Source organism: Zalophus californianus, chromosome 7 (assembly GCF_009762305.2).
Source record: "Zalophus californianus isolate mZalCal1 chromosome 7, mZalCal1.pri.v2, whole genome shotgun sequence".
Lineage (NCBI taxonomy): Eukaryota > Metazoa > Chordata > Mammalia > Carnivora > Otariidae > Zalophus > Zalophus californianus.
Genome location: NC_045601.1, coordinates 127,209,015 through 127,233,364, shown reverse-complemented (window position 1 = coordinate 127,233,364; position 24,350 = coordinate 127,209,015). Strand labels below are relative to the sequence as shown.

General features: G+C 35.8%; 1 protein-coding gene and 1 non-coding gene across 3 annotated transcripts in view; both read right to left on the bottom strand.

Moving 5' to 3' along the window:
- The window catches only part of SNRNP48 (small nuclear ribonucleoprotein U11/U12 subunit 48), a 31,090-nt gene that overhangs the window by 3,075 nt on the left and 3,665 nt on the right, over positions 1-24,350 (bottom strand). Inside the window, exons 2-9 of one of the 2 annotated variants that reach the window (XM_027602428.1) lie at positions 23,637-23,750; positions 23,324-23,384; positions 22,413-22,487; positions 18,303-18,491; positions 17,735-17,856; positions 14,296-14,384; positions 13,734-13,898; positions 11,245-11,298 (exon numbers count right to left, since the gene is read on the bottom strand). In XM_027602428.1, the coding sequence (XP_027458229.1) occupies positions 11,250-11,298; positions 13,734-13,898; positions 14,296-14,384; positions 17,735-17,856; positions 18,303-18,491; positions 22,413-22,487; positions 23,324-23,384; positions 23,637-23,750 (864 nt within the window). In that variant the 3' untranslated portion in view covers positions 11,245-11,249. Of the gene's footprint in view, positions 1-9,496; positions 11,299-13,733; positions 13,899-14,295; positions 14,385-17,734; positions 17,857-18,302; positions 18,492-22,412; positions 22,488-23,323; positions 23,385-23,636; positions 23,751-24,350 lie in introns of those variants that run through there. The other variant, XM_027602427.2, reaches the window with a different exon arrangement.
- On the bottom strand, positions 9,304-9,412 carry LOC113928156. Its single transcript, XR_003521834.1, has one exon. It is a non-coding gene; the product is annotated as a U6 spliceosomal RNA (small nuclear RNA).

Below are 24,350 nucleotides of genomic sequence, written 5' to 3'. Positions count from 1 at the left end.
GAAAAACTCACGCTCTGGAAGTTTTCTAAAGTGATTGTACAATCATACAGTCCTGCCAGCAATAAACAAGAATTCTGGTTGTTCTGCATTCTCACTGACACTTGGTAGTATCAGTCTTTTAATTTCAGCCGTTCTGGGGTGTGTGGGTTGTTTTTTTTTTTCCTTTAAATTTTTTATGGGGTGTATGGTTTTTCGTTGTGGTTTTTAGTTTGCATTTCCCTTAGTAATGCTGTTGAGTATCTTCTTATGTGCTTATTTACCATCCATATATCTTCCTTTGTTGAGTGTCTACTCAAATCTTTTGTCCATACTTGGGAGGTTGTTTTAAGAGTTATGTATTCTAGATATGACCTTTGTCTGCTAATATGCTTTTGTGAATACTTACTCCCATTCTATGGCTTGCCTTAACAGTGTCCTGAAAAGAGCAAAAGTTCAATTTGATGAACTCCAACTCAGTGGCTTTCTCTTGTGTGTGTCCTATTTAAGAAATCTTTGCCTAACCCAAGGTCACAAACAGCTTCTGCTATGTTCTTTTAGAAATTTTATACTTTAGCTTTTACATGTAAGTTTACAATTCACTTCAGGTTGATGTTGGTATATGAGGTAAGGTAAAACTTGAGTTTCCTTGTATTTCCTATGGATATCATGCTGTTCCAGCATATTCTGTTGAAAGTACTATCCTTTCCTCATTGGATTACCTCAGCAGCTTGTCAAAAATCAACTTGATCACACATCTGTGCATCTATTTCTGGATTTGCTCTTCTGTTCTACTCATCTACATGTCTATCCTTATGGCAATACCACTCTGTCTTGGTTACTATAACTTCATAATAAATCCTGAAATCAGGTAGTATAAGTCTTCCAACTTTGTTCTTTTTCCTCCTAAAATGTTCTGGTTCCTTCAAATCCACTGCATTTCCAACATAATTTTTAAATCCGTCTGCCAATGAAAGAATGGAAGGAAGGAAGGAAGCAAGGGGGTAGGGAAAGGAAGGAGGGAAGGAAGAAAGGAAGGAAGGGAGGGAGGAAGGAAGGAAGGAAAGGAGGGAGGGAGGAAGGGAGGAAGGGGGAGGGAGGGAAAGGTAAGGTACAAAGAAACAAAGAAAGCAGGCCAGCTAGTCTGACACAGGCTACAACATGGATGAACCTTCAGGACATTATGCTAAGTGCAATAAGCCAAACACAAAAAGACAAATATTGTAGGATTCCACTTAAACAAGGTTCCTAGAGTAGCCAAATTCATAAAAACAGAAAGTGAAATGGTGGTTGCCAGGGGCTGGGGGAGGAGAGGAAATGGGGAATTGTTTAATGGGTACAAGAATTTTGGTTTGGGGAGATGAAAAATTCTAGAGACAGATGGTGGTGATGGTTGCACAGCAATGTGAATGTACTTAATGCCACTAACCTGTACATTTTAAAATGGTTAAAATGGTAAATGTTATGTATATTTTGTAATAAAAAATATATTATGCCTTTTTTAAGAGGCCTGCTGGGCATTTATTGCAATTGCATAGACTCTGTTGTTCAATCTAATGAGAATTGGTACCTTAAAAACAGAGTGTTCTGATTGGGGGGCATGACATCTCTCTTATTAAAATCTTCTTTAATTTCTCTCAGCAAGATTTATAGTGTTCAGTGTACAGGTCTTGCACATGTTTTGTTCAATTTACCCCTAATGTATTTTATGCTTTTTGATGCTATTTCCAATTTTCATTACTAGCATATAAAAATTGTAAGATTTCTGTATATTGACTATATAGCTTTGCTAAATTTATTAGTTCTAGTTGTTTTTTTGTAAATTCCTTAGGATTTTCTAGATAGATGATTGTCATCTGTGAATAAAGACAGTATTACTTCACCCTTTCCAATCTGTACATTTTCTTTCTTTTTACTGCATTATTGTGCCTGTGAGGACCTTAGTACAATGTTGAACAGAAGTGGCAGAGCAGACATCTTTGCCTTGCTCCCAATCGGAAGAAATTATTCATTCTTTCACCATTAAGTTATGAGCTTAACTCCAGGTTTTTTGTAGATGTCCATTACCAGGTTGAGGAGGTTTCCCTCCATTTCTAGTTTGCTGAGACTGTTTTGTTTTGTTTTTTAAACCACAAACAGGTATTGAATTTTATTGTACGCTTTTCCTGCATCTGTGGAGGATCATAGGATTTTTCTTCTTTGTCAATATGGTGAATTACCTTGATGTTCAATGTTATATCGTCCTTAAATTCCTGAAATAAAACTTACTTGATCATAAGGTGGGGTTTGTTTGTTTTTAATGGATTTGTTTGCAAAACATGGCCAAATTTTTGTTAAGGTGTCTATGTTCATGAGCTCTGTTGGTCGAAAAGTTTACTTATAATATCTTTGGTTTTGGTATCAAGAGGACGGCTGGGAGTTTCCTCCCTCTTCTATTATGTGGGTTTGTAAAGAATTGGTATTATTCCTCCCTAGACATTTGGTAGAATTTACCAGTGAAGCCATTTGGGACTGGTTTTCTTTGTGGGAAAGTTTCTAACTGAATTCAATATATTTATTGGATATGAATATTTCCAATTGTTTCTTCTTGAGTAGGTCTAGGTAATTTGTGTATTTCAAGGAACTTATCTACTTCATCTAAGTTGTTGGATTTATTGGCATAATAATATAACACTCCCTTTTCATCATTTTAAAGTCTCTAGAATCTATAGCAACTTTTCCATGTTCACTTTTTTTTATGTTCACTCTATCAAGAGTGAACATAAACAATCAATAATTTGTGTCTCCTTTTTTTTTTTCTCTTTCCTTTTTCCTTTTTCCTCCTGGCTGGAGTCTGGTTAGAGTCATCTGCCTAGAGGCTTGTCAATTTTATTCATCATTTTAAAATTTTTTTTTAAGATTTATTTATTTATTTGAGAGAGAGCACAGGGGAAAGGGGCAGAGAGAGAACGAGAGAGAAACTTTAGCAGACTTTCACAGTGAGCGTGGAGCCTGATGCAGGGCTTTATCCCAGGATCCTGAAATCATGACCTGAGTCGAAACCAAGAGTCGGTAGTTTAACTGACTGTGCCGCCCAGATGCCTCTTGACGTTTTTTTAAAATCTGCTTTTGGTTCTATTTACCTTTTCTATTGTTTCTCAGTTTTCTATTTCATTGATTTCTGCTCTTTGTTTCCTTCCTTCTGCTTAATTTGATCTTTATACTGTTTCAGGGTGGCAGTTTAGATCATTAATGTAACACTTTCATCTTTTCTTAGTCAAGCATTTAATATCATAAATGTCCTTCTAGGCACTGCATTAGCTACATCCCACAAATTTTGATATGCTGTGTTTTTGTTCTGATTCAGTTTAAAATACTTCCTAATTTGCCGCCCCTGAATTATTTAGAAGTAGGCTGTTTGATTTCTAAATATCTGAGGATTCTTCAGATATCTTTTGATTTCTAGTTTAATTCTGTTATGGTCAGAGTAATACTTTGTGCGATTTCAATCCTCTCCGACGCATTGAGCGTTGTTTTATGGCCCAGAATACGATCTGGGTCACTATCACCAGTATGAAAAGAATATTCTGCTGGCTGTCCAGGCGGAGTGCTCTATAAATGTCAGTTGTGCAACGCCTCTCTTTCCTGATGTGCTTCCTGCTCACGCTATGATCTGCTAAGGGACAAGCGTTGAAATCTCCACTGTAATTGTGAACATGCCTGGTTCTCCCTTCAGTCCTATCTTTGTTGTAGGTATTTTGAACCTCTCTTATGCGGTGCACATGTATTTAGGATTATGTCCTCTTGATGAACTGAATTCTCTGACATTTTAAAATGTTCCTCTTTATCTCTGGTAACATTCATTGTTCTGAAGTCTACGTTGATTGTAAAATAGCTTCCTTTTGTTTAGTGTTAGCATGACACATTTTCCTCATCTTTTTATTTAGGTTAACTATTTGTGTACCCTCATATTTAAAATGGGTTTCTTATAGACAACATACACCTAGGTCTTGCCTTTTTATCCAATTTGACCACCTCTGCCTTTTGAGTGCCTAGAACATTTACATTTAATGTTTAATAAGGTCAAGATGGGTGGGTTTAACTCTACCTTCTTGCTATTTGTTTTTTTATCTTATCTGTTCTTTCCTTCTCTTTTTCCTCCAATCTTCTTTTGGATTGTTTTTAATGATTGTTTCCTCTCTACTATGGCTTATTAGCTATTCCTGTTTTATTTATTTAGTGGCTTCTCTAGGGTTTATTATATATATTCACTTACCATAATCTGTATTCAAATATTATACATGTATAGTGTGAGACCCTTACAACAATATACTTCTGATTCCTCCTTCCACACTTGCACTACTGTAGTCTACAGGAAGCTGTGGCTGATTCAAGTGTGTGTAACCATGTCCATGATCAGTATTCCCAAAATATAGCAACCTGCACACAGAGCCCACTATATAGGGCAAAGTGAGAAATGGAATAATACATCCCAGGTTAACAATGGTATCACTGTTTGGGGGAGAGGCTGATGGCATAGTCACCAAGTAATCAGAACAGCCACCAACCAGCCTTAGCTCTGGAGCAGGGTACTCCGAAGCCTCCAGCTGTGCTAGACATCAGCCCTTTATTTGCTGGATCAGGGTGGTGCCTAGGAAACGGTCAAGGATTTCCATAACAAGGAAGGGGAGATGAGAGGTGGGACTTGGGACAGCAAGTTATTTACCAAGCAGCTTAGAGGTATTTCAGTATTTTTATGCTGGTCAGCCATTCATGTGCCCCCGAGGTAGGTAATGTGAAGCACTTCCCTAAATACACTTCTCTATGGAGTCTTCAAGGATGTGTAGCATGTGTGCTAATATTATAGTAGGACAGAATTCTCTGAGGGCATGAGACAGGTATCTAGGTTGGTCCCTAAGCAAAGCCAAAATAAGAGGCAGAGCAGAAAGAAAATATTCACAAGTGTGCTACAAATAATAATGGCAGGTATTTACACTTGCCATTGATCAGACTCTATGTGAGGCCAGACACATTCGTTCTCTCTCAACCTCAGCGCGACCCTTGAGAGCACAGTTACTCTGAATCTACAGATGAGGAATAGGAGGCATGGAAAGATCGATTTGCCCCGGGTCACAGTGAAGAGGCAGACCTGTCTTGTATCCATCTCACTCATCCCACTGCTCCCTCTGATCAAGGCTATTCCTTCCATTATGTGAAGAATTTGTTACTTACAAGTCTTTCACTTGTATTAAATAGTGTTAGCAAGAGCAAATAAAGCCCAGGCTCATGCTTCATCTCTCTGGATTCCTGAAAGCTCCCCTTCATTAGCTTTCTCATTCTAGAAGAGGAATCGTGGCTTGGAGCTGGAGGAACAACACGGGTTACCAAAGTTCCATGATTATGGGAAAGTAGCCTCATAAACACGGTACTCAAGCAACCCAACCCCAAATCCCTTAATTGGTGCCACAAGGTATGATCCTCAGAAGGCAGGACTCTCTGGAGCCTGCAGTCTTCCTTAATTTAACATTGTCCAGGTGCTGTGTATAGCAATGTTTTATTCTTTTTTTTTTTTTAAGATTTATTCATTTGACAAAGAAAGAGAGCACAAGCAAAGGGAGAGGCAGAGGGGGAGGGAGAAGCAGGCTCCCGAGTGAGCTGGGAGCCTGACGCGGCGCTGGATCCCAGGACCTGGAGATCATGACCTGAGCGGAAGGCAACCGCTTAACCATCTGTGCCACCCGGGCACCTAGCAACTTTTAAACTGGGAAGGGCCTCCTGCCTTTTATTACTAAACCAAAGGACTAAAAGTAAGCTTGGAAGTTTATATTCTATTTTATGGCAGCATCCTTTCTCTTAGGTGACCACACGGGGTTTTTGGATGGTTTTTTACTTTGCTCAGTAAAGATGAATCCAACTTGCAGCCTTGAGCCTGACAAATCTTAATTTTTTCCTTCCTGAAAAGGAGCAACAGAAATTACCGGTGGCAATCCAAATATCCAAAAGCTGTGAAGACTTTCCATTACACCAAACTCCCAAATCTGTGACCAGAGTAGGAAGCACAACCACAAATGTAATGAAGTGAGATTTAGTTTAATAATTAACACACCTGCTGGCTCAATTATAACAACTCAAAAGCAAGCAACGTAAAAAGAAATGATCCTCATAAACATACTCAAGAACTACCAGTAGATTTTTTTGCATACTCAATGTAACAAAGCTTCACACCAAAACTCTTGGACCTTTATAAACTCGGTAAACATAAAAAGAAAGTATCCTCAAAGACAGGGATAAAGACCCTACATACACTTTTATAACATTAATTACTTCTGTGCGACGTAATATATAGTTGATTCAAAAATATTTTTCAAAGCCAATTTAAAACATTTTATGTAAAATTTACAATTTGACAACTAATTTTCACTAAAAGGCTTGAGATTATCCAATCAGCCCTACTCAAAAGTGACAAAGACTTGGAGATGACCGATCTAACTAAATCTGAGTGACAAGTTTAGTTTCCTATTGAATGTAATCAGTACCCTGGGCTCTGCACAGCAACCACCTTGAAAACATGTAAATTAAAGCGACCAAGGCCAGTCTAAATATTTAAGAAGTTTCCTTAATTTCTCTTTGCTTACAACTGCCTCTCTCTTAAACTTCAGCGTAAGCACAGTTCTCCTATGGCAGATTAAAAAACCGCACCCACATCCTCTTCAAATGCAGGAGATGGGAGGCAGGAGGACAGAGCAGGTCTGAATTTTTCCTCAGCTGCTTCCGACTTCCTTATGTTGGCTAAGATTCCTCCTCCAACAATCTGGCATTTAACTGTCAAGCATTCTTGGGGCGCCTGGGTGGCTCAGTCGGGTAAGCGTCTGCCTTCGGCTGGGGTTATGATCCCAGGGTCCTGGGATGGAGCCCTGCATCAGGCTCCCTGCTCAGGTTATGATCCCAGGGTCCTGGGATGGAGCCTGCTTCTCCCTCTGCTGCTCCCCCTGCTTCTGGTCTCACTCTCTCTCTCTGACAAATAAGTAAAATCTTAAAAAAAAAAAAAAAAAAAACCTGTCAAGCATTCTTAATTTTAGGAGGTACTGTGAGATTTTGATTTTTATGTCTTCATGTGAAATGTAAAGTTGATCACTGCAATGAACTTTGGTACATAATTAATAGGTATCGAGATACAAAGCAAGTTTATGAATCAGTTTGAATTTAACAAAATGGTGGATGATAAAATGTTCATTTTTTCAGATTTTATAAGGGAGTGCAGAGAACTTGGTGGATATGCAGAGATTGTTATGAAATGGCAGACACTACCATGATATAAGTCCATTCAACTGTCCACAGTTAATAAAAGTTTGTATAGGGGTACCTGGCTGGCTCAGTCGGTGGAACGTGCAACCCTTGATCTCAGGGCTGTGAGTATGAGCCCCACGATGGGTGTAGAGATTACTTAAGAATAAATAATAAAATCTTTAAAAAAGTAAAAAAAGAGTCTGTATACCAGTTAAGAGCAGGGGCTCTAATTACAATCTTTGTTGCATTGCTTATATGACATTGGGAAAATAATTTTAAGTATTTCTATGCCTAAATTTTCTTATCCACAGATATTTATCACCTATATCATTCAAGGAATCAAACTAAGCACTTTGGGGATTCAAAGATAATCACACATATTTTACTTTCAAAAAATTTTAAAACCTAGTTGTGGAGACATAAGCAATACGTAAGTTATTATAATATAAGAGGGACGTACTCAAAGAGCATGAACCCTGGGGCAAGACTGCCTAGACTGGGCCTCCGGCTCCACCACTCTCTTTGAGAACTAGAGCAGGTTATTTAGTTCCTTGAACCTCATTTTCGTCATTTCTAAAATGGTGAAAATACTAGTCTTTACACCTCAGAGTGTTTCCTAAGAACTAAATATGTTTAATACAAAGAGCTCATCAAAACCACAAAGAGATACCACTTCACACGCATTAGAATGGCTATTACCAAAAACACAAAAAAACACAAGAAAATACCAAATGTTGCCAAAAACGGAGAAGAGAGAACTCTGGATCCCTGCTGCATTGCTGGTGGGAATGTAAAATGTATAGACCTGTGGAAAACAGTTTGGAGGTTTCTCAAAAAATGAAACCTAGAGTTAACTTACGACCGAGTGATTCCAATTCTAGGTATACATCCACAAGAAACGGAAACAGACTCAAACAGATTTCTGTACAGCCATGTTCACAGTAGTGTTATTCACAATAGCAAAAGTTGTGTATGCCCAACAGATGAATGGACAAACAAATATGGAATATACACACAGCCTTAAAAGAAATGAATTTTTGATACATGCTACAACATGGATGAATCTTGAAAACACTAAGTAAAATAAGCCAGACACACACATACACACACAAATATTCTATGATTGCACTTATATGCAGTCCCTAGAATAGTCAAATTCATAGAGACAGAAAGTAGAGTGGTGGTTACCAAGGGCTGGGGGAAGGGGTAAATGAAGAGCTGCTATATAGTGGGTAGAGAGAGATTCAGTTTGGGATGATGAAAACATTCTGGAAAGGTATAGTGGTGATGGCTGTACAACAGTGTGATTATTAATGCCACTGAACTATGCACTCAAAAACAGCTAACTGGGGGCGCCTGGGTGGCTCAGTCGTAAAGCGTCTGCCTTCGGCTCGGGTTGTGATCCCAGGGTCCTGGGATCGAGCCCCGCATCAGGCTCCCTGCTCGGTGGGAGGCCTGCTTCTTCCTCTCCCACTCCCCCTGCTTGTGTTCCCTCTCTTGCTGTGTCTCTCTCTGTCAAATGAATAAATAAAATCTTTAAAAAAAAAAAAAAAGCTAACTGGTAAATCTTGTTATGTATACTTTATATATATATTTTAAAAAAGCTCAGTCTGCTACACAGTAAATGCTCAATAAACGTTAACTATCCTTAGTGCTTTTAAAAGAGTTCAGCAGAGCAAATTGTTTATGGCCAGTACATCATAAATGTAGGCAAGAAGGTACCATCTGAGATAGGACTTGATAAGGGGTAAGACGGATAGCAGTTATAGTACTTATTAATATCAGTATTTTATGAATCAAAAACTTAGATGTTAAGTGACAGGGGCTTGCAAATGCTTTTGCCAAAATTTAAAACGATAAACTGGTAACTATTGTGCTAGGCATGGGGGTTACAGAGCTAAAGATATAAAACCTTCTCTCAAAGAGCTCATAATCCAGTGAAGGAGTCTGAAACACATATAGATAAGCATGGAAAATTAATATGTGCAAAGATCAAACAAAGCCTCTTATCATCGAAATCTACATTTTATTGAATAGTTTGCAGTAGTTGGTCTTATACTTAAAAATCTATAAAGAACTCTGGTTACATTTTAGGTCTCATCCTTGCGCGGGGGCCGTGCCCATCTTCTCTGTACCCTTGCTAGCTCCAGCACGTGTACCGCTGAAGCACGCGCTCTGGTTAGATGATCTTTCTCCATCTATCCTATTCTTCCTCAGGCCCACCAACGCACTTCTTTCTCTCTTCTACTAAAAATCCAAGTATGCCTTTCAATCTCACTCTTTAGTTTCTTCCACTCAGCAAAATCATTGAAATCACATTGAAAAACAAAATAATAAATTAAGTTACAACATATAAAATGGTAGTTCAAATGGTTTTGACCTACAAAAGCAGCAATGACACATGGTTCACCATTGTGGTAACGCCAAAGTCCTTAAGATTTTTAAATCTGAATTTTATATATTTAGAAATTAAGTACAACAGCAGTAATAGGACTTCATATTAGCAAGTGAATGGTTGATTTCCAACTTATAAATCTGAGAGCTGTTTTTTATACCTAAAGCCTAAGAGTCAATCTGATCTAAATCCAGTCAACCTTTCTGTCACGGTCAGTTACTTACTGAAATAATTAGTTTCATTTCTATTTGGAACCCACCTTGGAATCTTTACCCTAAGCTTCTAAGATTCAAGATATTGCTATGAGACAGGAAATGATTAACGTTTAATGGCCAAGTTTCACCTGAGGGACCTATCATACATCAGAATATACTACAAACGAAAAGGAAGAGACAGACAACTGACACACAAAACATGGGTCAATCTCAAAAATACGTGGAGTGGAAGAAGGTACATATTACAGTATTCCACTTATATGAATTCTAAAAAAGATACATCTAATCAACAGCAACAAAAACCAGATCTGTGGTTGCCTAGAGAAACTGGTAAAAGGGGCATATGAGAATTTTGGGGGGTGATAGGAATGTTCTCTATATTGATCAAGGTGATGACTTCATTGGCTGGGGTGTAAGTTTGTCAAAATGAAATGAAATGTATACTTAATATGGGTGCATTTTATTTTATATAAACAGTACCTCAATAAAGATGATTTACATAAAAGAAAATGACAGTATATTTATTAATTTTAATTAAAATCTATTTTTAATTAACAAGTGAAAGATGAATACCTTTAAAAAATTAATGCATTGTAGATAAAACAAAAGTTTTCTTTGACCACCCTCTCAATCCTGGTTTTCATTCCTCATCTCTCCCATCTATACCTCCTCTCCCAAATAACTACTGTTATGGGTTTGGTATGGGTCCTTCTGAACCTTTAAAAATATATTTACATACATTTATGGTCACAGAAAATGTACAGTATTATATTGTACATAAATATAACTTGTATATATCTTTCTGCAGTTTGCTATTTTCACTTAGCATTATGTTTCTGAGATCTATCCATGTTAATAAAAAGTTTATTTCTTTTAAATTCAATATAATAATCTATTACATGACTACACCATATTTTATTTAACCAGGCCATTCCCCTTCTGACAGATATTTAGGTTGTTTTTCCCTATTACATTTCACTAGTGTAGTGATAAGTCGTAGTTACTGAGTTAGTGAGGCCACAGGGATTATAGGTTGTGTTCCAAGGGGACGTTAACCTTAGCCATAAGGTTTAATTTTTTTAAATGAGAATGTATTCATTTATTATTTATATAGTTTAAGTACTGACTTTAATTAAAGAATTTTCTGATACATAAATTATCACAAAGAATGAAACAAAATCTGTAATAGGAAGCAATCATCTATTAAAATATAAGTAAAACAAACTTATAGGACATAAAAGTGTACTCATGGTTTGAAACATAAATACTGAAAATTAAAGATCTGAGCACTAAACAAGTCATACAAACATTCTCCTACTCAAAGCAATGGTAATTAAAATGTTGTCATACTGGTTATCATGGCATAAGTATAATTAATACATGCACAAATACCTCATTTATATTTTTTGCTTTCTCCTTTTATGACTATGATGTCTTTCCCCATCCCTGAAATGATAGAAGTGAAAAAAAAACTATTACAAATGATGGACATTTTAATATCAGAACTTTAAAATAGTAATTCACCAGTACTGTACTTCAGAACAAGTTAAAACATGCATTCAGAACTGTTTCAGTACTTGTTTTTAATTAAGCTCTACATTCAATGTGAAGCTTGAAATCATGACCCCGAGATCAAGAGTCACATGCTCTACCAACTAAGACAGCCGGAAGCCCCAAATAGTAATTTTTTTAAGAGTAAATATGGAAAATGAATCATTAAAACTAAAGGACAAAATTGACAAGGGGATAAGCAAAATGAGATTTTTTTTTAAATTGCATTTTAGAGTTCTGCTTTAAAATTAACTTTGAATATATATACATGAGGACCGGAGAATTCATTCCAAATAAAATATTAAAGTCACAGACAGAATTCAGAAATTGTCTGATATCCTTATGCTGGTTCCTATCAACTCCACACAATTCATTCCACTTCAGGCGTGGATATCAAAGATCAGCCCTGCACTTTTGAGAAGTATTTCCTATTAATACTATTTAAACTCAAATTATTTCATGTTTACATTTGAGGTTGTCTAACGTATTTAAGTCAATAAAAATTGATCAGAGATGCCAAAAATTACTAAAATGGAAGAAACATTAACAAACCAGAAAGAAGTAAAAGCACAATAATTCTGACAATTAAGTTAATTTGTGTATAATTATTACAAAATATCATTCATTACATGAATCAAAAGGGATTACAAAGCAAATATTTCATTTTTATAAGAGGACTAAATCATCGCTAGCTTTAAACCTAACGAACTAAATGATAGTAAGATGAGCAAAATTATTAAACCAAAAAGCATTACTAATTCCTGATCACCAGTGGCCCGGAGAAGGACAAGATATCATTTGAGAAGCTGTTACTAGACAAATACTGTGCATATACTACTAAATCAGACATGGACTTGCCTTCAAGGAGCTCAGTCTAGGAGGGAGAGTAATAACTTAAGTTCAATAAAAAATACATGGTAGGCAGAGTGCTGACAAAACTGGAAAGGTCAGATCTGCCTCAATGAGTGAAAAGAAGTTTCATGGAAATGACTTAGCTGGGTCTTTAAAGACCAAGCAGGCTTTAAAAAAATAAAAATTAGGCAGCACAACCTGACACAAAGGCATAAATGTGGCACAGTATAGATGAGGAACTGTAAGTAATTAGGCTAGCTAAAGCATAATTCAGTATTTCATGGGGTAGTGGCAAAATATAAGGATGGGTAGCCAAGAGCCCTGATCCTGGAAGTCTTGGGAGCCATTCTCAACAATGTGGATTTTGCCCCTGAAGAATTTTAAGAGTGAAAATTCACTCAGGCAGTAAAGTAGAGATGACTCCATATGGGACAAGCTTACAGGTGATTAGAACAATTAGGAAAACTATCATTTCCCAGGTGGACAGCAGTAAGGATAGATGAGGAGGTGCATGTAAAGGTATCTTCAAGTACAACTGATAGCAATTAGGAACTAATCAGATGGTAGGAATAAAAAAGGAGCAACTAAAATAACTCCATGATTTCTGACTTAGGTGGACAGAAGATGGTCATCCCATTAACCAGAATAGGAATGCTGGGGAAAGAGGGAGGGTATGAAAAACAGATAGTTCAGTTAGAGACCTAACATTGAGATCCAGACAGATGCCCCATAAGCAGCTGGACTACTGGAATAGATCACAACTGATTTAAATTTATTATTTTAGTATTAGTTCATATCTTTCCAGCTGTCAAAATTCTCTTTTTTTCCTTTAAAGATTTTATTTATTTGACAGAGAGAGACACAGCAAGAGAAGGAACACAAGCAGGGGGAGAGTGGGAGAGTGAGAAGCAGGCTTCCCATGGAGCAGGGAGCCCGATGGGGGGCTCGATCCCAGGACCCTAGAATCATGACCTGAGCCAAAGGCAGACGCCTAACGACTGAGCCACCCAGGCGCCCCTCCAGCTGTCAAAATTCTATCAGCGATGTTAACAAGGGCAAAACTGACTTGACAGTAAACTTTGGATGTCTCTCTCACCCTACAGACCCTTTAACTCAGGAATTAGCAGGAGAAAGAAATGACAAGAAAAAGGAGGGAGGAAGGAGCAGAAAAAAGAGATGTAGGCAAACACCTCGTTAACAGAGTTAACTTCCTACCTAGACATTACTTCCTTATTTCCTGGCTAGGAAACAAGGAGTAAAAGAGGGAAACCCATATCAATTCAGGCATATAGAGAACTATGCCACCAGAGCTATGGTTACTTGAACTGAAACCAAATGATAAGAATTCTCATCAAAAACTTACTCTCCTCGCTGTAATTTACTCTTACAATCCATTTTCTCAACGTTGTCTACAACAGAAGATCTATTTACTTTCCAAGAGTAAACAATTCAACATCAGATGATGCAGTGTGACTTACCTGTCTTTCCTTCTTCTCGAGTCCCAGTTTTTATCCTTATCTTTATTTCTTTTTCGTTTATGTGGGCTCCTACTCCGATCCTTTCTATGTCGTGAATACTCAGCATCCAAATAACTTCCACCAGACTGCCGTGAATCTACTGAAACTGATCGCCTTTCTTCATTCCTGAAACACAGAAGAGTTAGTTTTAACCACGAGTCTCCACCAAACACACAAACTAGCTTAAAGTTGAATATTCTATATCAGAACAATGACAGAGTCGATATAAATAGGTATAAACTTATATTCTATATGAGAGGACAAAGAAATATAGCTCTTATATGTTTTACCTCTTTACTATTTCACTAACGTATTTGTCTCTCCAAAATTGTCAAAGAGCAATGTCAACAGAAAAACTCTGGTATAATAATCTTGAGCAATGACAACATGGAACAATTTAAGCCTTTTAATGAATTATGGTGTGCTATTATTAATGGTCTTGGAAACGCTAAAATTTAGTTAAATAATAATAATGTAACAGATTAAAAAGAGAATATTTTCACCGGTAAACACCATGACATACTTTTCGGCATCCTCCTCTGCTCTTTCCTGCTCTTCTTGCCAATGACTACTGAGTTCTTCCATGTGCACATTTATGACATCCCGAATCACCTCAGGAGAGATAAGCATCCAATTTCAGATAAGATTTTTCAAAAAATTATATAAAGCTAGAAAAACCACTGTTAACAATCATCCAAATATTTGGATCACAGAGTGGACTGTGGGACATGAGCAGTTTGGAGAACATAAAGTCAATGGTCAAACTGGAACATGAATGGTAGATGAAAGTACAATAATTATTGATAAACTTGCTAGTCGATCCCTATATTGTGATTATGTCAGGAAAACTATCCCTATTCTTAGGAAGTATATACTAAGTATTTAGCGACAAAAAATCATCGGGTATGTAACTTACTCTCAAATAGTTTAGAAAAAAAATAAAGTTAGAGATCAAAAGAGAAAAATGTACAGATAGAGAGCACAAATGACAAGCAAATGGGACAAAATGTTAACAAAAGGTGATCTGGGTAAAGGATTTTCAGGAGTTCTTTGTACTATTTTTAGTTTTGCAACTTATTTGTATATTTGAGATTATTTACAAATAAAAATTTTTTTAAATTTTATAATTAAGTCAGGATGACAAAATATGAAACATTCTAGTCACTTCACAGATACTTTCCTAAGAGACTATATAAATATCCCTTACCTCTCAGAGCCACTTGCAAGTTTTTTCTTTCCAATTTATCCATGCAGTCGAGCATAGGGCTGTTCAACTGGGAGGCACAGATGAAACTAAAATAGCTTACACTTCCCTCATGCCTAATTAGGAAATGTTTTAAGAAGGTACAGGGGATAACTGAATTTAAATTTAAAAAAAAAAAAAAGGGCGCCTGGGTGGCTCAGTCAGTTGAGCATCTGCCTTCAGCTCAGGTCATGATCCCAGGGTCCTGGGATCGCGTCCCGCATCGGGCTCCCTGCTCGGTGGCGAGTCTGCTTCTCCCTCTGCCCACCCCCACCCCCCCGCTTGTGATCTCTCTCAGAGAGCTAGATAGATGATAGACAGATAGACAGTAGGTATGGGGGACAAGGGGCAATCTCAAAGACACACACTATATAGTTCAGGGCTGAGTTTCTCCCCACTTTTTTTTTTTTTTTGGAGTTTCTCCCTCAAGAGAAAGGAAACTTTCAACGGCTTTAAGGAAACTTTCAATGGCTCCCAAAGTAAAATGGAAAAATGTCCAAAATCCTTAATAGAGCCTTTGAAGCCTTTCATGATTTTACTACATCACGTCATTGAAAGCAGCCTTATCTCTTACTGGATAGTTCAAAAACCCTAAGCTCTAGGCACCCTGCATTACTGACGGGTCTCTGAAAAAGGGCACTTTTATATATTTTTAGGAACACTAGCCCTTCGACCTGGAATACCCTTATCCACCACTTCCCCTTCTCTACCATATTCTCTTGTGAAAATCTAAGACAGTGACATGAGTCACACACACACCGAAATTCCCACCCTCAGCTCTAGCACTTCCAGAGTGGCCCAAAACGACTCCAGACTAGCAGTAGCTCTACATGAGCGCCACGAGGCCCGAATGTTACTGCACAGTTGCAGGGTCACCACACCGGAAGGAGCCTGCAAACAGACATTCTTTACCGTTCCTGCTTCTCCCTTTCCTTCGAATGCTATCTTCTCTATAAAGCCTATACCAATCTTATCTTTTAAAAAGAATCGCTTTCTCCCACATATTTTGATCTCACTTTATTTTAGCACTTAATGCAATCTGTATTTTGAAAGATGTTTCCCTTGTTAAACTATACTAAGCTCCTCGTGGGTGGGGGCTGTGTGCCATTTATCTTTACCTACCCAACAGCAGTGTTATGCATAGTAAGTATAGAAGGTAATAAATGTTTTTCTAAAATTTGACAAAGTTTAGGTTCTACAGTCCAAAGCAAACAAAAATTATAGAGGATATGAATGAAGCTAGAAAGAGATAAGATGTTGAAAAAGCCATGACCAGAAATATGATAAATCACTGAAAGATTTGTTAACACTGGAGTTTTTACAGATGAAAGGTATTTCTCATCTGCTTCCAAAATTATCAGTGTGGAGGAAGGAGAAAGTAGGAGGTAGTGCAAATATAAATAAAATGACAAAGCCATATGTTGATAATTGTTGAGGCTGAGTGACAGGGACAAAAGGGTTCATTAGACTATTCCATTCACTTTAGTACATGTTTGAATATTTCCATAATAAAAACTTAACCATAAAATTGTGAAGAACACTAGCAGCAACACTTACACTTGCTTACAAGGTAATGAAACTAGAGAAGAAACAACTGATGAACCATCAAGTATTTGAGGGACTGTAAGAATACTTAGGTAGTTATGACATGGTCCCCATCCTCTACTGGAAGAGTTAAGTCTAGAACATATACTTTAATTGTAAAAAGAACAGCATAAGATTTAAGTACTAAGCTATGTGGTAGAGAGAGCATAAAAGCAATCAACCAGCGAATGGCTGGGTCAACTAGCCCCTCATGGAGACAGTGGGCCTTAAACTTATCAAGATTTAAAAGAGAAATGACAAAGAGCATCTTCAGGTGAGCAAACAACGTGTCATTTGGATACAAAGACAACAGTAAATGTGTGTAATCAGATATAGTTTAAGAGAGATACTTGACTAAACCAAAAGAAAATATCTGATAAAATGAAGCCAGATTATGGACAGTCTTAGAAATCATAGAGAGAAGTAAAAAAATAATGTGGTAAGAATTTAGAGATTCAATGAGGAAATTACTTGTAGAGTCTGGGCAAGGTAATTCATGTACCAAAAAATTCATCAGCTCTATCCACTAAAGGAAGTCTGAAAATAAGTCTAGATATAGATGAAGAGATTAATGTATAAATAATTTATGCCAGATATTTTTTAAGCCCAAATATTTAACAGAGTACATAAAAGCATGCTAAAACTTCTGTAAGGAAAAGACAAAGGCTATTTGTTGACCAATTTCTGTGTCCACATGCATTCTCAGTCAATTCTTACAACAACCCTACCAAGTCTACATAAAATGTATAAAATGAAAAATGTTGATACTTAAAATGCTCAAAGAAGTTGTTCAAGTCAAACAGCCAATGATAAACAGCAGTTTCAAAACTCTAACACAGGTCTAAGGCCAAAATCTATGCTTTTATCATGACATAATGCTACTTTCTCAAAAGCAGGTATTTTTTTAAGATTGTACAGCCTCTTTACATAAGATTTTTGTCCCCTGAAAAGCCTTTGCCTGGCCCAATGGACCTGAAAGGAATGGAGCAAATACAAATCAGGTGTGGCCGCCTTGAAGATACTTTCTTTTAGATAACCTCTAAGGGACTGTGGAAATCCATACAGCAGATTTAGAAAACTATCTAAGGGAAATTTCTGTTCTCAACAAAGCTCTAAAAGATTATATAAAACTTACTTCAGTATATGATTTCTTGGTTATATGAACATTCTTAGCTCTATAGGACTGGCGTCTTCTTTTATAATCTCTCACTTCTGCCAGGATTTCAAGGTAAGTTTTTGGACTTTTTTGACTATTATCTAATAAAAGAATAAAATTAAGTTATCATATCCTTGGAAGCTTTTAAATTCTTATGAATTAGCAGGAAGAAAGACCACAATCATCCCATATTTCAACATGTTTCCATGCATCTAAAAACATCCTAAAAATTCTATATTATAGAAATAGGCCGTTTTATATCATTCCTTTTCTCTAGCCATTAGTTGAACCTAACTAAGATTGTTAAAGTTCAAAGATTAAAGGACCAGCAGAGCTATAACAATCTTACAGAAGGAAGGTATGCTTAATGTAAAAGTCAGAGAGCAAAATTTCATGCATGGAGTAAATATCTTAACATGTATGTGAATATCAGATAATGCAAAACCATCCTATTCCAATTCAAAGTGGTCTGACAACTAAATCTTAGTAACACACAAAGAATGAAATGACAATTAAGAAATATAAAACTATGATATTCGTCTCAAACCTTGATTGACTTTGGCAGCCAAGTCTACAAAGAGATCACTGTCATTTTCAATAATCTGTGAATCAGAGCGCTTTTTCTTCGTCTCTTCCATTACAAAATCATAGAGGGCGAGACGATCAGCTTGGGTTAAATCACAAACACACCGTTTGTGATTCAGAGGAACTTCAACAGGTAATGAAGAATAAATCCCTAAAGTAAAAATAAAACCACAAGAATAAAAAATACATGAAGCACTGTGGACTTAAAATCTCCTTATCTTTAAACATGTGCTGTAATAATGCAACATTAACACAAGTGTTTTCATAGTAATCCCTTAATATACAAAATATCCATCTATGTGATAAATGGTAAACAGTGACTTTATCCTCAATGCTATATCCACAGAAAGGATGTATTGTGGATGTTTACTATTTTCTCCAACGTTAGGACAGATCCCATGAAGGCAGGCAGTAATAACCATGAGACAATTTGCTCATAAGAAAACATTCTGGGCAACAATTTTTAAAAGGCTACCAATATTATAGAAGCAGATTATTAATTTTCTTTCTGTTTATATGCTTTTCCCCATAAAAGCTGGGGGGAAAATGCTTTCAATAGGTAATGCACATTGTAGTCCCTCTGAAAATAAATTAGGGAAATATGAAAAATGTGTAAAAAATGTCTTTTTTATATGAGACATCAAGTTAGGTGTTCATTATTCAAAATATATCCCACTTGTACAATGACTCAGAGCTAGGGACCAAAACACAATTACTTAAATAGCAGAAACCCCAAACTTTCCCAGACCAGAGATAGATTAAACTGAGACTAAATTTTTAATTTTCTGAAGAAGCATTTTGGCATAACCAAATTAATTTTAAAGAAGTTAATAGGAGTGCCCCCCCAAAAGTCACAGAACTTTCTAAAATCTGCTCATTAATGAAAGAAAGTAAATACAATACCTTGATATGATGTTTATTAAACACTGAAGAAAATTTTTGTTTTGAGATTCAAATTTTCTCAAAGAAATAAAAAAATTACTGTAACTGTAAATAAAGCAATTGTTTTAAAACAATTCTTTCTAGCCTTCATTATTCACTGATGCAAACAATGAACAGGAACTACTAATGTTTCCTAGGTTACCCTAAAGTAATAACTCTGGTTCACAGAACAAGATAAGATCAGTAGCTCTTCCCAGATACTTTTATTTAATAAATCTAACCTCATTGACTTCCTAGGTAAAGAGGCAAAAGAAAAATTAAAATAAGAGTAAACTATGAACTAAGCACTACAACACAAAAAAAGAGATGACTTTACATTTGTCTACAAATTAAGAGGAGTGCCACATTGGATATGAGTTTGTGAATAGCCATGGATAACAATACATGGTCATCTGTATTAGTCAAAGGGTTCTGAATTAGTGGAGAAGGCTTCCTTTCAAGTCAATCAATTTTACTCTAATTCTAGTAGACAGTAGGAAAAGCCTTTTTAGGCAGGCAGGTATTAAAACATTTAACTTTGTACTATAAAAATGAGTTAGCTTTGACAAGCCTAATTCCTTTGAATATAGGCTATAAAAAGCTGGGAGAAAAATATAAAGATTAGAAAACACTGATACATCATAAACAAGCTCCACATAAACCTCTGCCTGTTACTTTTAGACAAAAAAATATAATTTCCTCCTTAAAATATTCTGGAGTTGTCTTTATTCATCTTAAATTTCTGTATGGTGAAGATTGATACTTAAATTCCTTGAAATTCAACTAAAATTCCAAAGACTATAATATTGTGACAGTGGTTAAGATGAAGTTTAGAAATCTGAGTGATACTTTTAAAAGGATATCATTTGCAAAAAGGATACTGCATATCTTTAAATAAGGAGTATATTCAGGTTCCTAATTCCTCTTTATACTCACCCCAATTACTGAAAAAGAAAAAGTACAGGAAAAGTTAAACAACAAACTGCATTCAAATCATTGAAAACATAGATATTTCTGACAAAAAAAAAAAAAGGATAAACACAAATAAGCTGACATTACCATAAAAAGTAAATTTTCAAACATAAGCTTCTATATGATTTAAAAGTATATCTGAATGTGCTGTAATCATATTAAATTCTGTGATCCTCTACTTTCTTTGTAGTAGCTTTTTTAAAACTGTGGTAAAATATACATTACATAAAATGTACCATTTAACTATTTTTAAGTGTACAGCTCAGTGGCATTAAGTACCTTACAGTGTTTTGCAACCATCACCTCTTTCCATCTCCAGAACTTTTTCATCACCCAAACTGAAACTCTAATCTAGCTTTTTAGTAACTCTAATCCTTTCTTTTTAGTCACTTTTGCCACGACAGAGCATCTTAAACATATGACCTATAATATTAAATATTCATAAAAAGTACTGGTTCAAAGCTACAAATTCAGAATTTTACAGAGAATTCATACAGAGTCAATTTCCAAACAACACAGAAAAAGAAATTAAGGCCCATAGAGGTAAAAATGACTTGCCCAAGTCTCACAAGTGGTAGGAACAGATTAGGCCTAGAACCATTCTACTTGGGTCTCTTGAGGGTTCTTTAGTATAATGCACTGGTCTTCAAATCATGGCCATGATTCAAATATATGTCATGAAACTGAAGTACAGCAAATAATACTGAAGGAAAAAGATAAACCGCTAAATATAAAATGACTGTTTATGATTAAAATTAGCATCTTGGTTATAAAATTAACCAAGGTAATTATATCTGAAAATAAGTAAGTAGATCTAATGGTTGTTTCAAGCTTTCACAAAGATTAATGAATTGAGACTTCTATACACTGAGTGGAGACCTGGTATGAATGATGAAATGGAAACATAAATATAACTCATCAAAAAACTTATAATTTAGTACATGACAAACAAAATATTAATTAAATGGGAACATGTAAATTGCTCATGTTAGTCATTCTTCCTTCAAAGTAAATAAATCAGTAAGATATTAAAAGAGATTCTTGTTCTGGGCTGTAAGATCTTAAAATGTCTAGACAAAAGTGGGCCACAAAAATAAGGTCCATTGAGAAACTGCAGAACTCTATACAAGATGAAAAAATGTTTTAAAAAGAGGGGCACAGATCATAAAATTCTCAAGGCAAATCTTAATTTAAGAGAGTGCCAAAACAAAAGTTCCTCTTAACTTTCTACTGAAAGAACTATTCAAAGTAATTCTTTGCTTTTGTAAAGAACTAAACTCAAGGTCCAAATCTACCTTATTACTTAGTCATATAAATAAAAAAAAAAACTTGAGAACATTCTCTAAATTATATATATAAAATTCTCACCAATTTCATTATCTTTATATTGCCTTCTATCCATTAACGTGCTTAGAAATTAAATTGCTTAGACATAAGTAGCCAATTATTAGAGCCCGGGCTAGGTTAGCATTAATTATCTCCAACATCCCAAACACTACAAGACAGTTTTATACTACAGACAAGGAAACAAAACCCCTCAGAAAAACTGTCATTTGTACCAGGCCAAGCAACTAGTTTCTTTCTGTAGAGGAGGCTTACACAAACCAGAACAAAGAACAGGACTAATAATAGCAAGCAGTGAGTAGGTACAAATTTGAAGTTTGTGGTATTCTTCGACTTAATTATAACAGAGATAATAAATAATGAATATATTTCATCAGTGATTCCTAGTCCATAAATTCCACTTAAATGTAGTTTCTATCAGAAAACAGAATAACTCAGTTCAGAGTATGACCAAATCCAAAACTTGGTTCTCAATCCAGCGTGGCTATTACCAAACCTTGCTATTATCTAGCAAAGAAGTGTTAATCCATTTTTGTGTGCCTCTATTTCTTCACCTAATATGGAAGGGAAAATAGTTGTCCAGCCTATGTCAGTGCTTTATGAAAGAAAAATGAATACATAAAAGAGCTATGAAGAAAGAATCTCTGCTGTATTTGAGCAGAAAATATCTACCAAATGAAGCTGACACCAAACACATCGGTCTAATGTTAAATATAAAATGTAACTTTTCCCATGCAACTGTTTCCACAAGATTTTTCTTAAAAATTAGTAACAAATGCTTATGGGACAAAAATAGTTTAAATCATTAATTAGCTCAAACTATGATGCCACTTACTTTGACTATAACAATCACCATCTTTTCCAACTGCAGTTCTAGCCTGTTTAATTATCTGGAATTGTGAGTCCTTATCTGTCAAAAAAAGCACCCATAAACACAACATGAATCATCAGTGTCCACAAATCAAATTATTAACTTGTTTCCAATCCCAGCTCTCTGGGCACACTGACAAACCTCCAGAATCTGAAAAGTGGAAAAAACCTACATTGCTGTCTAGGTAAACTGAATGCAGAATTCTTTCAGATCTAGCTAGAATCCAATAAGTAACTAGATTTCAGGTAGTTTAGAAAACATTATCATCAGGCATGTTGCAGTAGCTGCTGCAGATTTTAGCAACTAATAACAGCTACCATGTTTTGAATCCAGCTTAAAGTATCAGGGACTATTCTAAGCATTTTACATATACTATATCATTTAATCCTCACAAAGGTGTTATTATCATCATTCCCCATTTTATGAAGAAATTTAAGCAACAAAAAGGTGTAATTACTTGCTGAAAGTCACAAATCTACTAGTGACAAAACCAGGAGTTGAAACAGGGCACTGATTCCAGAGCCTGGAATTTTAACCTCCACATATGCTGTGAACACTTGGAACACATTTCCATCCTCAGTTTGCAAACTGTGTTGTGTGGCCAGATTTTTGTTATATTCAAGAAAGAAGGTATCTGTTTTACTGTACAAAGCTTTGGAGGGTTTTCACTGCCTATTAATATAAGCCTGGTCTCTAAATTCCAGATTAAGCAAACTAGTTTCACTGTACATTAATTAATCCTACATTCTCTTAAGGTATGAAATGTCTTCCTTAATCACAAGCACACTTATAAAGTCCATTCTTTTGATAATTCAAAAATGAAATATCAATGCCTATACTGTTTTTAAATTATAATCTATTAAATTAATACTTACTCAAAGTAATTGAAGGTATCTTCACATTCTCATAGAAAAAATCAGAATTATACATTTGATCCTAAAGAGTAAAAACAAAAAAGTTAGTATTTGTGAGTAACCAATAATTGACTATTTTAAGATTTGACATGAACCAACAAGAGATTACTATCACTTACATATTTCCTACAAAAATTTGCGCAATTAGGCAAATACCATTCTACCTCACAAATGACTAGTATTTTATGTCAGAAAACTTTACACTATACTTCCAAATATTCTGAATTTATTCATGCATGAATTACATGACATATACATAATAAATATATGGTACCTCTTCTTCTTTGGTATAGCCCAGTTTCCTCAATCTACAAGACACCATGTGCTTTGCTAAAGATGATTTAGGCATGTGATGATTGGAATCATAGGGACATATCACAACTTCATCCTATAAAAAAGAAAGAGAAGCAAAGAAAAAAGAAACATTTTTTTTTTTAAAGATTTATTTATTTGAGAGAGAGAGAAAGACAGCACATGTGCAGGGCAGAGGGAGAGAATCTCAAGCGAACTCCCTGCTGAGCACTGAACCCAGGTGGGGCTGGACCCCACGACCCATGAGATCCTGAGCTGAAGCGAAACCAAGAGTCAGACACTTAACCAACTGAGCCACCCAGGCACCCCACGGGAACATAATATTCAAATGATTATACCATTAAATGTTTACTACTTGATTAAGTAGTACTATCCATTTATCTCCTCTTCTGGAAGCCTCTTTCCCAACCCCCTGTGTGATGTACGTGCAAATTAAAAAACAAAACAAAAACAAAAAACCTCCCTCAATCTCTCTCTCCTTTATAGTCCCCTCTCCACCTCTTCAAAGCCCAACACTTTAAAAGATTTGTTTACAAACTACCAGTCAGTAGATCACCAACAATCTTCTTGCTAAAGAAGATGTGTCAAAGCACATGTCAGACTCTTTAAAACATTTGAACTCTTCTAAGGTCACAATCCAATTGCCCATTTCTGTCATCCGGATACAGTCTTCATG